The sequence below is a fragment of the Mastigoproctus giganteus genome, chromosome 11, assembly GCF_048544385.1.
Source record: "Mastigoproctus giganteus isolate SK-2022 chromosome 11, ASM4854438v1, whole genome shotgun sequence".
In the NCBI taxonomy this organism is placed as follows: Eukaryota; Metazoa; Arthropoda; class Arachnida; order Uropygi; family Thelyphonidae; genus Mastigoproctus; species Mastigoproctus giganteus.
Window position 1 is genome coordinate 98785316 of NC_143585.1, and position 14335 is coordinate 98799650.

At 37.0% G+C, this 14335-nt stretch overlaps 1 protein-coding gene across 1 annotated transcript in view; it reads right to left on the reverse strand.

Annotated features, from left to right (window-relative positions):
* LOC150078287 (uncharacterized) overlaps positions 1-14335 on the reverse strand; it is a 910840-nt gene that overhangs the window by 671528 nt on the left and 224977 nt on the right. The window contains 1 exon segment of the mRNA XM_090384522.1: positions 12709-12907. Coding sequence (XP_090240648.1) covers positions 12709-12907 — 199 coding nt within the window.

Below are 14335 nucleotides of genomic sequence, written 5' to 3' on the forward strand. Positions count from 1 at the left end.
CCATTGCTCCACAGCACATGATATCATCAGATAAGGAGTCAGATAATTTAGATGGGTGGCAAGAAGCAGTGTGATTGCGAAAGCAGTATTATTTGAGGAGCCGTACAGTATTTATTGGTATTGTATGTAATGTGAGTTTTTCCCATTACCATGCATACAAACACTGCAATGCCGAAGATATTCAGCAATAAATATCCCAACGTGTCTGTATCAAATAAGACAACATTCATAACACCGTGTTAGTACTGGAATGGCAAAATAATGCAAACTTTTTCTGCGTCCGTCAAATGAAAAAATCGCACTCCTTCCTACTTTTCCTACCGCTATAAAGTGACCACCAGTTCCACCGTACTGTACTAAAATCCGCCTCAGCAACTATGGGTGTTAATTTACTCCAGTAATCCACACTATCCTGCCCGAAGATAAACTTCATCGGATTCGGCCTTCTGTTTCTCCTTAACATTTTATATTCCAGCAGCCTGGTTCTTGTCTCTTCTACCAGTAAAAATACACCTTTTACTTTCATTTTACTGGTTTCTTTCACTGCGTTATCTACATCAGTAAGGTTCCCTCTTTCTAAGGATAATATTACTCAGAACTTTGGGAAAAAAATTTACTGATGTTTTCTCAGAAAATGACGTTTCTGAATCATTTTATAATGCTGATTTCAAAGATCACTTCTGTTTGTTTCCATCACGACAGGTGGTTCTTCAAAACTCACAAAATAAAATTTGATTTTTCACAATTTTTTTAGTAATTTTGGCATAAAATTACTAAAAAAACGATTTTTGGCTTTTTACTGGGAGAAGAAAGAAACAAATTGTGAAGACTAATATTCACTTTTTGATAACGTTCTGATAAACGAAACTTCAGTTATTAATCTTACGTAGTAATATGGATAGGAAAAGACATGACTATGTCCGAAGAAGTTGCCAATGCGTTAGCAGAATCATTTGCCAACATCTCTGCTTCTCTTTCTTATTCCAAACACCTTTGGAATAAGAAAGTAAAAAAAGGCGGCAAAGAATAGGAGCAAGTTCAGGAGCACAGGTTTTGAGAACAAGTGGAGAAATACCATCGGGACCTGGAGCTTTCTTAGCATCAAGATTCGTCAAAATCCTTCTGACATCCTTTTGACGGAAGACCACAGCAGGTATTGAATGGAGCGTGTTGGGAATGGTGGGAAGGGTTTTACCAAGATTATTAATACATGAGTTGGAAGAAAAATGGGATGCTAGCAGGTCAGCTTTATCCTTGGCTGAAGTGACAACAGAACCATTTGGTTTGGACAGAGGTAGGAGCAGAGATGGGCAAAAGTTGCGGCCAATAGCTTTGGCAAGAGACCAGAATTCTCGACTACCATCAAGGCAAGAAGCAAGTTTTCTACATTTATTCTGTTCGAAGTCTAGTTTAGACTGATTAATAACTGTTTTACAATTGTTGCGAGCTTTGGTGTAGGCAGAGAATGAAACTGAAGAATTAGAAACAAGCCAATTACGATATGCAACATTCTTCTCTTGGACAGCCTTAGCACATTTATTGGAAAACCAAGGTTTAGATAAAGGACGAGATTTTAAAGTGGAGTGTGGGATAAAGGATTCCATTCATACAAGAATAATTTCACTGACACGATCTGAGCAAACGTTGATATCAGAAGCTTAGAAACAGTAATCGGACCAAGGAAAAGAAGAAAAGAAATCTCGCAGGTCATCCCATTTTGCATTCTTGGAATGCCAAACAACACGAGGAATAGCCATGAGATAAAGGCTCCATTGGAGAAGAGACAATCACCAAGTTGTGATCTAAAGGACCTCTCACTTCGACCGTGTACTTAGAAGGGTTGTTTGTGAGAAAGAGATCAAGCGTATTGGCCGTATGATTAGGATTGTCAGGTATTCGTGTAGGTAAATGAACAATCTGTGCAAGGTCATTAGTAATTGCAAAAGCCTCAGCATCTCGACCAGCTGGGTCGGTGTGGCTAGAAAACGGAAGCCAGCTGGAGTTGTGAACATTAAAATCACAAGGAAAATTACCTCACTGTTAGGAAAGTTGGACTGGAGAAAGTCAAGTTGCAAAGAGCTCCAAGTGATTAGTTGAGTTGAGAGAACGGTAGAGACAACAGATGAATTTGACACGAGGTAGAGAGATTTTAAGCCAGAGAAAATCAAAGAGAGGAGATTCCAAATTGTTAAAGTCTCTGACAGGGAATATCAGAACGGACATATGCACAAGTACCACCTTTGCAGCGAAAGGAATCATACAGCGAATAATTTGGGCATCTGATATGAGCAGCAGTGCTTCTACAGGGATGGGATACACTTAAATAGAAAGGGTGCAAGAATGTTTGCTGATGCTATCGAGGCAATGTTAGGTGGGTCGGAAAACTGCTAGATTGGAGGGATACAAGGACTAATAGATTAACAGTAGCCACTGGCAGAGGTGAAAGTGATTCTTGCACTGCTTCTATTGGAATGAGCCGCAGCCTGGAAAATAAGATGCAGGATATTTCAGAGACTGCTGGGAATCATTGGGGTACAAGTAAACACATGGGTTGTGTTAGGGTAGCTAAGAAAAAGAACAGGTGCATGTATACTTGTGTGTACACCAATGCTAGGAGTTTAGTAAATAAATTTGATGAATTTGAGGTATTGCTCAAAACATCAAAGGCAGATATTGTGGGGATTTCAGAGACGTGGTGTCACACAGATATAAGAAATGCAGAACTGGAATTTGGGGAGTACAATGTGTACAGAAAGGATAGACAGGATAGGAAGGGAGGAGGGGTTATGCTATTAATTAAGAAACACATAAAATCCAAGGAAGTGAAGCCAGTCGACATCGCTGGACAGTGCAGTGTCGAGTCAGTTTGGTGTGACATAAGCATTGGGAGATCAAAATTGAGAGTAGGAGTGTGCTATAGGCCTAATGACTCTGATGAGTATAATAAGAAACTGTTCGGAGAAATAGAGTGGGCCAGTAAATCAGAGAGTCTTATAATGGGGGATTTTAATTTCCCAGATATTGACTGGAATTTGGGGGCTGGTCACTCACACAGTAGCAAGGCTTTTGTGGATTTATTGGATGATTGTTTTCTACATCAGCATGTTCGGGAGGCAACTAGAGGGAGTAATACTCTTGATTTGATTATCAGTAGTGATTCTTCATGCATTAAGAATCTGCAGATAAATGAACCACTTGGTGGCAGTGATCACAGTGTGCTGAAGTGGGAGTTACTCAAAGAGGTAACTACCATTAGGGGTAAAGGGAAGGGGTATTGCTTTCGTAAAGGCGACTACAATGGACTGAGACAGTATTTAAATTCTATACAGTGGGATCAACTGATGATATTGCCAACAGCAAATTCAAAATGGGAAGCATTCAAAGAACTTATCGTGGAAGCTACTAGGCTTTACATACCAACTAAGAAATATTGTTCAAGGTTTAGGCCTAAATGGTTGTCAGATGAACTAATGAGGCATATGGCAGAGAAGAAAAATGCATGGGATACATACAAATTAACACGTGACACGGATGCCTATGATAGATACAAGTTGATCTGTAACCAAGTTACAAAGGAGGTTAGGCAGGCGAAGGCAGATTACGAGAGATCCTTGGCAAGGGATGCGAAGAAAAACAGCAAAGAGTTCTTTACTTATGTAAACTCTAGAAGGAAGGGGATGAATCAGATTGGTCCACTTGAGATCGATGGGTCAACTGTTGATGACCCTGCTCGGGTAGCTAACAAACTAAATGAATATTTTGCATCGACATTCACACATGAGGAGTTATTCAGCGAGGGGAATGCCAGAGGTGTATTCAACTCTAGCAGTAAGCTAGAGAATCTTGTAATAACTGAGAGCAAAGTGGAGGAGAAATTGTTGAAGATAAACACAAGAAAGGCACCTGGGGTGGATGGGATCTATCCAGTTATATTAAAGGAGGCAGCAAAGGAGGTAAGCAAACCCTTAGCCATAATTATGAGAGCTTCCTTGGACTCAGGGGAGGTACCCATTGACTGGAGATGTGCAAATGTGACCCCAATTCACAAAGGGGGATCAAAGGCTGACACAAGTAATTATAGACCTGTGAGTTTAACTTCTGTTCCCGGAAAATTAATGGAGGCACTGGTGAAAGAAGCACTGCAGGATCATCTAGACAAGACTTCAGTTATAGCTAGGACACAGCATGGTTTTGTTAAGGGGAAGTCTTGCCTGACCAATTTGATTGGATACTATGATGTAGTCACAAAAGAACTGGATGCAGGGAATAACTTTGATATTATATACTTGGATCTTAGAAAGGCTTTTGATACTGTTGCACATGGAAGACTGCTGCACAAATTGGAGCAGTGTGGCATTGGAGGCAAGTTGCTGCTATGGATAAAGGGGTGGTTGAGGGGGAGAAGACAGAGAGTGGTAATCAATGGACACTGCTCATCGTGGACTAATGTTATTAGTGGAGTCCCTCAGGGTTCAGTATTGGGGCCTTTATTGTTTTCTGTATTTATAAATGATATTGATGATGGTATATCAGGCTTAATGTCCAAGTTTGCAGACGATACGAAGGTTGGCAGGGTTGTCAAGGACACTACTGACACTATGCTGCTGCAACAGGATTTGGAAAGGTTGAGCAGATGGGCTTCGAGGTGGCAAATGAAGTTTAACATTGACAAATGTAAAGTACTACATATGGGAAACAGCAACCCCAGAGCAACGTATCAACTCTGTGGTACTACACTGACAGTGGTAGAGAATGAAAGGGACCTGGGGGTGGTGGTGCAGGCAGATATGAAGTTCTCTGAGCAGTGCAGACGAGCTGCAAGAGTAGCTCATGGTGTATTGTCAATGATATATAGGAATTTTTCTAGCAGGGATAAGGAGGTGATTATTCCCTTGTATAAGGCAATGGTCAGGCCACACCTAGAGTACTGTATACAGGCCTGGAGGCCTCATTTCAGGAAGGATGTAGAGCTGCTGGAACGAGTACAGAGAAGGGCAACTAGATTGGTGAATGGGACAAAGGGGTTCTCTTACGAAGAAAGGCTTAAGTTTTGCAAATTACAGTGTCTGGAAACTAGGCACCAGCGGGGTGATCTGATAGAGGTGTACAAAGCCTTGAATGGTTTGAGCATGCTCAATGCTGATGGGATTCTTCCTCTAGCTCAGAAAAATCACCTGAGAGGGCATAAATTCAAATTGAGGAAAGACAGATGTAGGATAGATGTGCGGAAATTTGCCTTTAGCCAGCGGGTGGTTGGTGGGTGGAACAGACTTCCATCCCTTGTCGTGGAAGTTGATAGCCTAAATAAGTTTAAGGCTCAGCTGGACAGGTATTTCGAACGAACAGAGGGGTGAAGTGGAAGTGGTTATTTTTATTTATTTATGTTACTTTTTTTTTTTTTTTTTTTTTTGGCTGATGCTGCATAAGCTTGCTTTCTTGCATCAAATGCCTCTACTAATGCTAATGCTAAATGCTAATGCAGTTGAATCAACCGATAACTTAGATTCTGTCAGAAAAAGTACATAGGGTTTGGCAGACTGCAAGTGGAAATGGACATCGTTGAGATTAGAATTGAGACCACGTATATTTGTGAAATGAATTAGGAAGTTCTTGGGAGGTTTAGATCTTTTCGCAGATAAGCTTGCTCTATTAGTTTGACAATTCATGGTGTATTCAATAGTAAGAAAAAGTCGGTAGGACATGCTGTATGAAGTAATGAAATTTTTGGATATGGCGTACACATGGCAAGAATATACCCAGATCCTTGACATAATGTCCCCGCATACACACTACTCGGACTCCCTCCAATCACTATCTGGCAGAGTAGAGGTAGCAAGATTATATACTAGCTGATCCGGAAGCCTCCTAGAGAGTTACCAATAGGTTCGGTCCGGTGTACTAACTAGCGGCCGGCCTGCGAACAGCGTTTTAGAGCTATACCCTCGAAATGTAAGGAATATTGGATCGCGCCACGATGTTCATCATAACCTCAAAAGTCATCAGTCATACTGCATGATGGAAGAGATGGGGAATAGTTGACCGGAACTTTTTATATTTTTATATATCTCTGAATTTTTATATATCTTAGCAGATATTGATCATTACAGAAATAGAGAACTCCTTGTCGTTTTTTGCCTTCAGCCTGGGTGATTGGCCCCAGTTGAAGTCATCTAGATTGTGGGTAGACAGCGATAAGTTTTATTTATATATATACATATATAGTTATTATAGTAAAGGTATAATATGTACTATTATAGATACTGAATATGTGTATAAACATAACGGTATACTGCGGGCCATTAGGCCAAAATAACTTATAAAGGCTATGATAGCCTGTGTAGGTCTACAATGCCATACCCTGGAAATAAACATATAATTAGTAATAATATATAAATGTTTAATACAATAATGATTATGTAGATAATTACTGATAAACAGATATATTGAAAGGGAATTTTTCAAGGGCTAACCCTTTCGATACATCCAACCAATAATTAACAGAGCTATCTGTTTCTGATTGCTATCTGCCTGTTTAAGTCCAATTCTTAAACTTTAACATAAGACTAATTTGGTTATAAATTTAGTAGCAAACAGGCAAGATAACATTTAGCCCGACAGATAACTTCGAACGAATATATAGAAAATAGATTTCAAAGTTAAGTTATTTTGGCCTAACGGCCCACAGTATACCGTTATGTTTATACATATATTCAGTATCTATAATAGTACATATTATACTTTTACTATAATAACTAGATTACAGACCGATGTAATGTTCAATCTACTATTCATGGCATTAATCTGATCTGGAAAAAACTTTTACATTTATCCCTACTTTATATATATATATATATTTATATCCCTTGCGTTTCTTTAAATCCAGCTTGAATTATCTTCTATATTATTATCTTCAATATTATACTAAATATTATATATATTATATTATATATATAATATTATATTATATTTAAAGAAACGCAAGGGATATATATATATATATATATATATATATATATATATATATATCCCTTGCGTTTCTTTAAATCCAGCTTGAATTATCTTCTATATTATTATCTTCAATATTATACTAAATATTATATATATATATATAATATTTAGTATAATATTGTATATATATATATATATATATATATATATATATATATATATAATATTTAGTATAATATTGAAGATAATAATATAGAAGATAATTCAAGCTGGATTTAAAGAAACGCAAGGGATATATATATATATATTTATATCCCTTGCGTTTCTTTAAATCCAGCTTGAATTATCTTCTATATTATTATCTTCAATATTATACTAAATATTATATATATATATATATATGATGACGAATAAGAGTGAAGAAAGTTATAAACGTTTGTTTCAAGATATGAATACTTTGCCGAAGAAAATGAATTTAATTGAAACCACAGGCCATATTAACTGACCTGGAAATATATATACAAAGGGTACTAGGAAAGTTTTGCAATACAGCTTTGTTTATTTAATTTTTTCAAAGTAATTTCCTCTACATTCAATACACCTCTCCATCCTCCGAAACCAATCTTTAAACCAGTTCTGCCAAGTTTCACTAGGGAGTAAAGCACACTCGTTATCCCAAGCCCGTAGAAGGTCCTCATCACTGGAAAACCGCCTCCCTTTTAGCTCCATTTTCACATGCGGGAACAGTGCAAAGTCGCAAGGAGCAAGGTCTGGACTGTAGGGAGGGTGCTCCAGAAGTTTCAGTCCTGTCGTAGTCAAATATTCGGTGCAGGCTTTGGCGCGGTGAGCTGCAGCATTTTCGTGATGGAGGTACCAGGTGTCCATTCTTGACTTTGGCCGCAGGTTCTTCATAGATCCAATGACTTTAGGCAGGCATTGTTCAGTATACCACTTAGCTGTGACTGTCTTCTGCGTGTCCAAAACGACACGTTCCACAATTCCACTCGATTTGAAAAATACAGCTATCATTTTCTTCTTTACAGATCGGGATTTTCTGACAATTACGGGTGTGTCGTCATCATCAAAGACCCAAACTTTGTTTTGAGCCTTGGTCGGCAGATCGTAATAGTACAGCCAAGTCTCGTCACCTGTCACGATATTGTTGACATACCGAGATTGTCCCTTATCAAACTTTTTTAACATCTCCCGGCACCAAGTCACACGTCGTGTCATCTGCTCTTCAGTCAGTTGATGCGGCACCCAGAGAGAACAAAGTTTCTTCACGTGCAAATGATCTTGCAGAATCGAACGAATTGCTGGTGCATTTAGGCCCAAAGTATCCTCTATCTGTTGGTAGGTCACTCGCCTGTTTTCGTCAAGCATTTTCCTCACAGCAGTAACGTTTTCCTCCGTAACTGACGTTCGTGGCCTTCCCGGCCTCTCAGAATCCTCCAGAGTGAAATTTCCCCTTTGGAATTCTCTATACCACCTGAATATCGTTGTACGATGTGGACAATCATCATCTAGTGCAAGAGTCATTTCTTCTAAGCACTGGTCTATGGTTAAACCACGCACGAAATTATACCGCAAAACTGTCCTTATCTCATTTCGTGACCACGATGCCATCGCAAGCACTTTACACTCTCACTACTAATGAATAACTGAGCCCATCTTGGCACGGCGACTACTATGCACGTATGAACATGTCTCAACATGCAGCAACAAGCAGCTTCCTGTGATTCATTGTTGCGTCATATTGCAAAACTTTCCTAGTACCCTTTGTATAATATATATATATATATATATATATATATCCATATTTTCTTAATATAAATTCTACAAATTGTCATTCTATATTTCTTTATCATAATCCAGTTTTGTCCATAACATACCATCATTTACCTCCTTACAGTAATACCAGGATCCCTTTGTGGGGGGTGGAAAACAAAAATGATTGTTTATATATTTATTTAGTTGTTTTATTTATTCCTTATTTGTACTGTTCCCTTATAACTATAGTAGACCTCTATTCCTTACACTCCCACGTACACATCTGACTTTGCTTTACAGGAGAATTCCAGATTCGTTTCTTCTTAGAAACGAAATGAAGATAATAAATACCTCATAAGGTTGTATTATTAACTACTAAATATCTCATAACAACGCTACAGCACTAAATGATTACGAGCCATACAATTTGATTTTACAGCATCCGACTTATTTTCCACACCAACATTACTGTAAAACTTTTTAAAAACTGCAGACTGAAAAATAACTGTATATGACTAATATACAATTAAATATTGTTTATTGATTATTCTAAGTGTAAATGAGATTCTGATTACAACAGGATAAATGGAGTTTTTCTTTCCTAAAAAGAGTGAATGGGCGTGTTTTTAAACATTTCTTTCAAAGCAGAATTGTTGTGTAGCACCATATTTTTGTCCGCAACTGTCAGTTGTTGGAAACAGTCCATTGTGCTATCGTCTTTAGCGCCTCATCATAGCAGGCAGCGGGATTCTACTTCGTCAGCATCTTTAAAATGACAGCTTTTCAGAAAATGTTTTATCCTCTGCCTTTTTATGCTGAATGCACTACCCAAAGGCCGAAGGATTTCAACGTACAGTTGCCAAGAAAGGTAGTAATACCGTTTTGGATAAACAGTGAGTAGGAAAAAAAGCAAACTGAAGAAAAACTAAACTTACAGAAATGTAACATAAAATAACATTCACATATAAAATATAATTAAAACATTTGAAACAACTGTAACACATATTTTTAAACAAATACCAATGCACTGTATAAATAAAACTGACCGGAGCTTTCGAATAACACTCCTTTATTCCTTATTAGTCCTGGAGTGTTTGATATAAAATATGCTAATTAAAAATTTATTTAGTTTAATTTATACAGTTTATTTGTATTTGTTTTTATCGCTTTTATGTCACAATTGTTTTAGTCAAAATTTTAATATTAGTTTATATTAAATTTCGTTACAGCATAGTTTTGCATCTGTTCTGGCGACTGTTTAAACCAATACAATTTCTGTTTTCTGTTCATATTCCGGAAGGTTGTACGATCAGAAGAGTTCACAAGACAGATGATTTAAGAACATCACCGCATTTAGCAGTCACATGAACACAAACTGCAGATTTTCTTTTACACGTTGATGTGTTTCATCCAGTTCTCATCTTGCTCCTACAGATATACTACTCATTCACCGATACTTTACTATCAATGAAAGAAAACCATATGAAGGTCACCATATGTACTGAAAATTGATTGGCGCTGTCAACCTTCCGCTAATTTCTAAACATACCGTAATCTGTAAGCTACTTCCAGAAAATATAATGAACGTTCAATGCATTCTTAAAATTCATGAGAAGAGCATATATTTATTCAAATAAATTAATAGCATGTTGGTCCACCTTTGGCAGCAATAACTGTTTCAATGCGGAAGTGCATTGAGGAAGGCTTCTTACTAATTTCTGGTGGAAAGCTGGTGCTATATCTGCTTCTTTTTCCCTTTCAAATAAAGCTCCAATGAGGAGAAAAATGTCTCGGCCTTGCGTCCATTCTGTGTTCCAATTCATTTCCGAAAATGTTTAACTGGGCTCAGGCGGTGCTATATGCTGACTATTGCAATGTTCCGATATTATCTCTTTCTTCAAATCACACCTTCACAATCATTGCTTTATGAAGTGGATTGCTGTCGTGTTGGAAGTTATATTGGCCGCTCCCATAAAAATTCCACAATGTAAGGTATTTAGAATACCTTTAATAACAAAATGCATACCATCCTATATCAATATTTAGAATGCATTTTGTTAACAAAGGCTTGAGAGCTGTAGTCCATACTGATAAATCCAGAATATGATATCTCGTGACATTTTACACGCCCAAACACAGCCAAGAAACTTATGAGTATGTTGCGTGACTCGTTGTTGAACAGACTCGATTTCCAGTGATCCATAGGTGTGCTTTTGTTTTTATCAAAGGCTTGCTAGCTGCAGCTCCTCCATGGAATCAAGACATGAAGCTCTTTACGTGTTGTGAAAACATTTAGAGGTTGCTTACGACCAAACGCTGCTCAAAACTCAGAAGCAATACGGTCTGATAGCGATACGAAGTAATCAACCGTTTCAAAACGCTGGCTCTTGTCAGTATTTCACATCAGTATTACAGATCTACGTGGTGTTTCTTGGGCTCTATTATCATTTCAGGACTTCCATTTTTACAACATATTACGGAAATGTTTAATTCCTGAGAAATAGAACGCATGCATTTTAACCAATCACAGCAAATTATCATTGCCTGTGAATGAATCTCTGCACTCCCTGTGAATTTTCCCGCTATATTCCGTGAGAATTTCTATCATTCCCTCAGGATCACTGGGCAGCGGGAAATTTCTTGAGTTTCAGAAATTGTTATTTCTTGGTCATGACGCTCTGACTCCACTTCGAAATCAAAGTGGAATTCACTGGAGCAGAGTATTTCAAGCGTTACTAGGGTATCATCATTGATCGCTGTTGCAGTCATGTCCTTCAAACACAAATTTCGCATTTCTCCAGTTTAGTATTTTAAAATGACAGTGTACAAAAATAATAATAACAAAAAATCTCTATATACTAATCACTATTAGTACAGGGAACCATTATACAAGGTTGTATATTGTTGAACTGTATTCAACTGAATACAGTTCAACAATATACAATTTCTGGTTGTCGGGATAATAATTTATAGGTCATTCTAGGAACTATTTGAATCTTCCCAGTACTTCTACTACTTGCAGACAGTTCAGCTGACATCAGTGGCTCGCCATCGTTGCTCTAAGGCATTTACAAATACCGTAGTGACCTAGACTCAGAGCTGCAGCAGTATATGAGATAACGATGAATTCCTACGAGGCAATTTACAGATGAACGAAATCTTTCATGGGGAAAAAAATAAAAATAAATAAAAAAAGCAGGGGCGGATGTGGACGCAAAAAAAAAATTGTTGTTTGTCCCAGGAACCGAAATCGTTGTCTCCTAATTGTTCCGACCCCACATAGAATATACAGGCAAGGAAATCTGCAAGGAAATTACCGAAATAGAATCAGAAAACGACTCTTCCACTATACACTCACTGGACTTTCATTGGTTACAGTTATGATTGTTACTTTTTCTATGTAAATTCGTATAAGTAATTCACTGCATTTTGTTTTTGAGCTTTCATTCGTAGTTTGGTGATATTTTTTGAACCCTTTCTCAAATAATAATTTTTCAGTTATTAGGTAGGGTTTCCCGGCGAACTGATTGGGCAAATTTCCCAATCAGTTCGCTGGGAAAGAAACGGCTTTTTGGTGAGTTAACATTTCAATATTAACTAATAAAGTTATTTCTCAAATTGATCTAATCTGGCCTAGATATAATAATATATAATATCTTTACAATATCTCGGGAAATTAATCAAATTGTATAACTAATATGGATTTACATAGCGAAAGTGAAAATCAGAACTGCAGCCAATGAAAGTGACTGACTGGCAGCTGAATAATTGGTCCAGTTAGTGCATAGTGAAAGAATTCTTTTGTCGACAGTATTTAGTTACCTCCGTGAGACAGATACTGTACCGTAGAAACCACCAAGAGACATGCTTTTCCTCTTCCCCGTAATGCCTAAAAATTATTAGTAACAATTTAAAATGTAAAGGATTATTATATGTAGTCATTTTAAGAATTTCGGATTAATTCTTGGTTAATTATAATATTATTCTTACCTGGTGATAATGAAATCGGACTTCGGTTTAAGGAAGGATATGCCCCTTCAGTTGTGGCACTACGTATCAATGGACCATGAGTATGAGAAGTTGGAAGCTGAAGAGAGGTGCTGTCAAAAGTTACACGTGGAACAGAGCAAGACCTCGGACGTGAAAATATGGACCCACTTGGTTCAATCACAAAGTTGTGGGGCGAAGGCTAAAATTAAAATAAAAACAAAAAGTGAAAATTATGATAACACTTTTGCCTTCCGAATTCTTTTATTTCATTTCAAATCTATTTTCATTAAATTAAACGAAAATTTACAGTCATTTTACATGATGGGCATAGCCTTTTTCCGTACATAGTTATGAGAAAACTGGTTTTCTACCTGGTGCATCGATTTCATATTGTGGAGGAATTTCGTCACAACTTGCCTTGATGTTGTGCTACTCGAAATAAAAGGCAACACTCCAATGGAGGTGTACATTGCTTTTATGCGACCCAGAGTAGTGCAACAAAGTATATATATAATAATTCAATATCAAGAAAACTCGTTGTGAAGTTCCTCCACAATAGGAGAAAAGGCAGTAAGCAGAAACCCCAGTTTACTTACAACTATTAAAAAGAGGCTATACCCTAGAATTAACTAAGAAAAATTACACTAAATTATTTAGTAGCTTAAATCTGGGAAAATTTATAGACTGTACACATGCAAGATTACATAATATGAAAAGTTAATACCACTTAAGCATGCATTCATTCTGAACATCTTCAAAATTAAAAGTAATGACAAATTATATTAATATGCTGTATGATCAACATTTTTGAGAATAATTCTAAAAGGAAAAGCTATGCTTAATCTTCGATTTAATGAAACTGAATAGAATAACGTAAGCAAATTCTTCAAACTAAACAATATAATCATAACTGTTTTACATTTTTAGTTTCTTTGAGTTCTCTAACATCAAGACTAAAATACGTTGTTATCGCCACGTTGTTGCAATTTAGAACTGGTGTTTTAATTTAAAAAATATCTTTTAATAACGCGGCACTAAATACTGCTGAAATAGTGACCATCACCTACGGCTGAAATTCAAGGTTGCCCCTGCTAGTAACCACTGTAAACGTGCTGAGTAATGATTTAAATTCCTCTGGCATCTATGTGAGTGGAAAATTCCCCCATTTTACGTGTTCTACCTTAACTCTATGCTCCATCAAATATCAACTTCATTGTGCCATTTGATTTATGTCTTTTCAGATAATCTAACCTGCATAAAATAATTACACAGACTTGTTATAATTCTTCAGTGATAAAATACACAGAAGGAAAGTCTTATACGGCCAAAATGCATTACTGCAACAAGAAAACTATAGAATGCTTAAGCGGAGTAGCGTTGGTTTATTACAGTAACTTAAGAGCAGTTGTTTCTTTTAAATTTTTACAATAGCAAGGAACGAATCACCCAGTTAAATTCTGGGTAGTGTCTCACCAATTAGTTTTCTTCGCGGTCCATATCAGGAAAAACGCAAGTCATCGCAACCGGATTCCTTATTGGCATATAATTACTAAAACGCCAAATAAATATTATAATAACATTTTTATTTAATTTTATTAACTACCATAGGAGATACTTAATTATTATG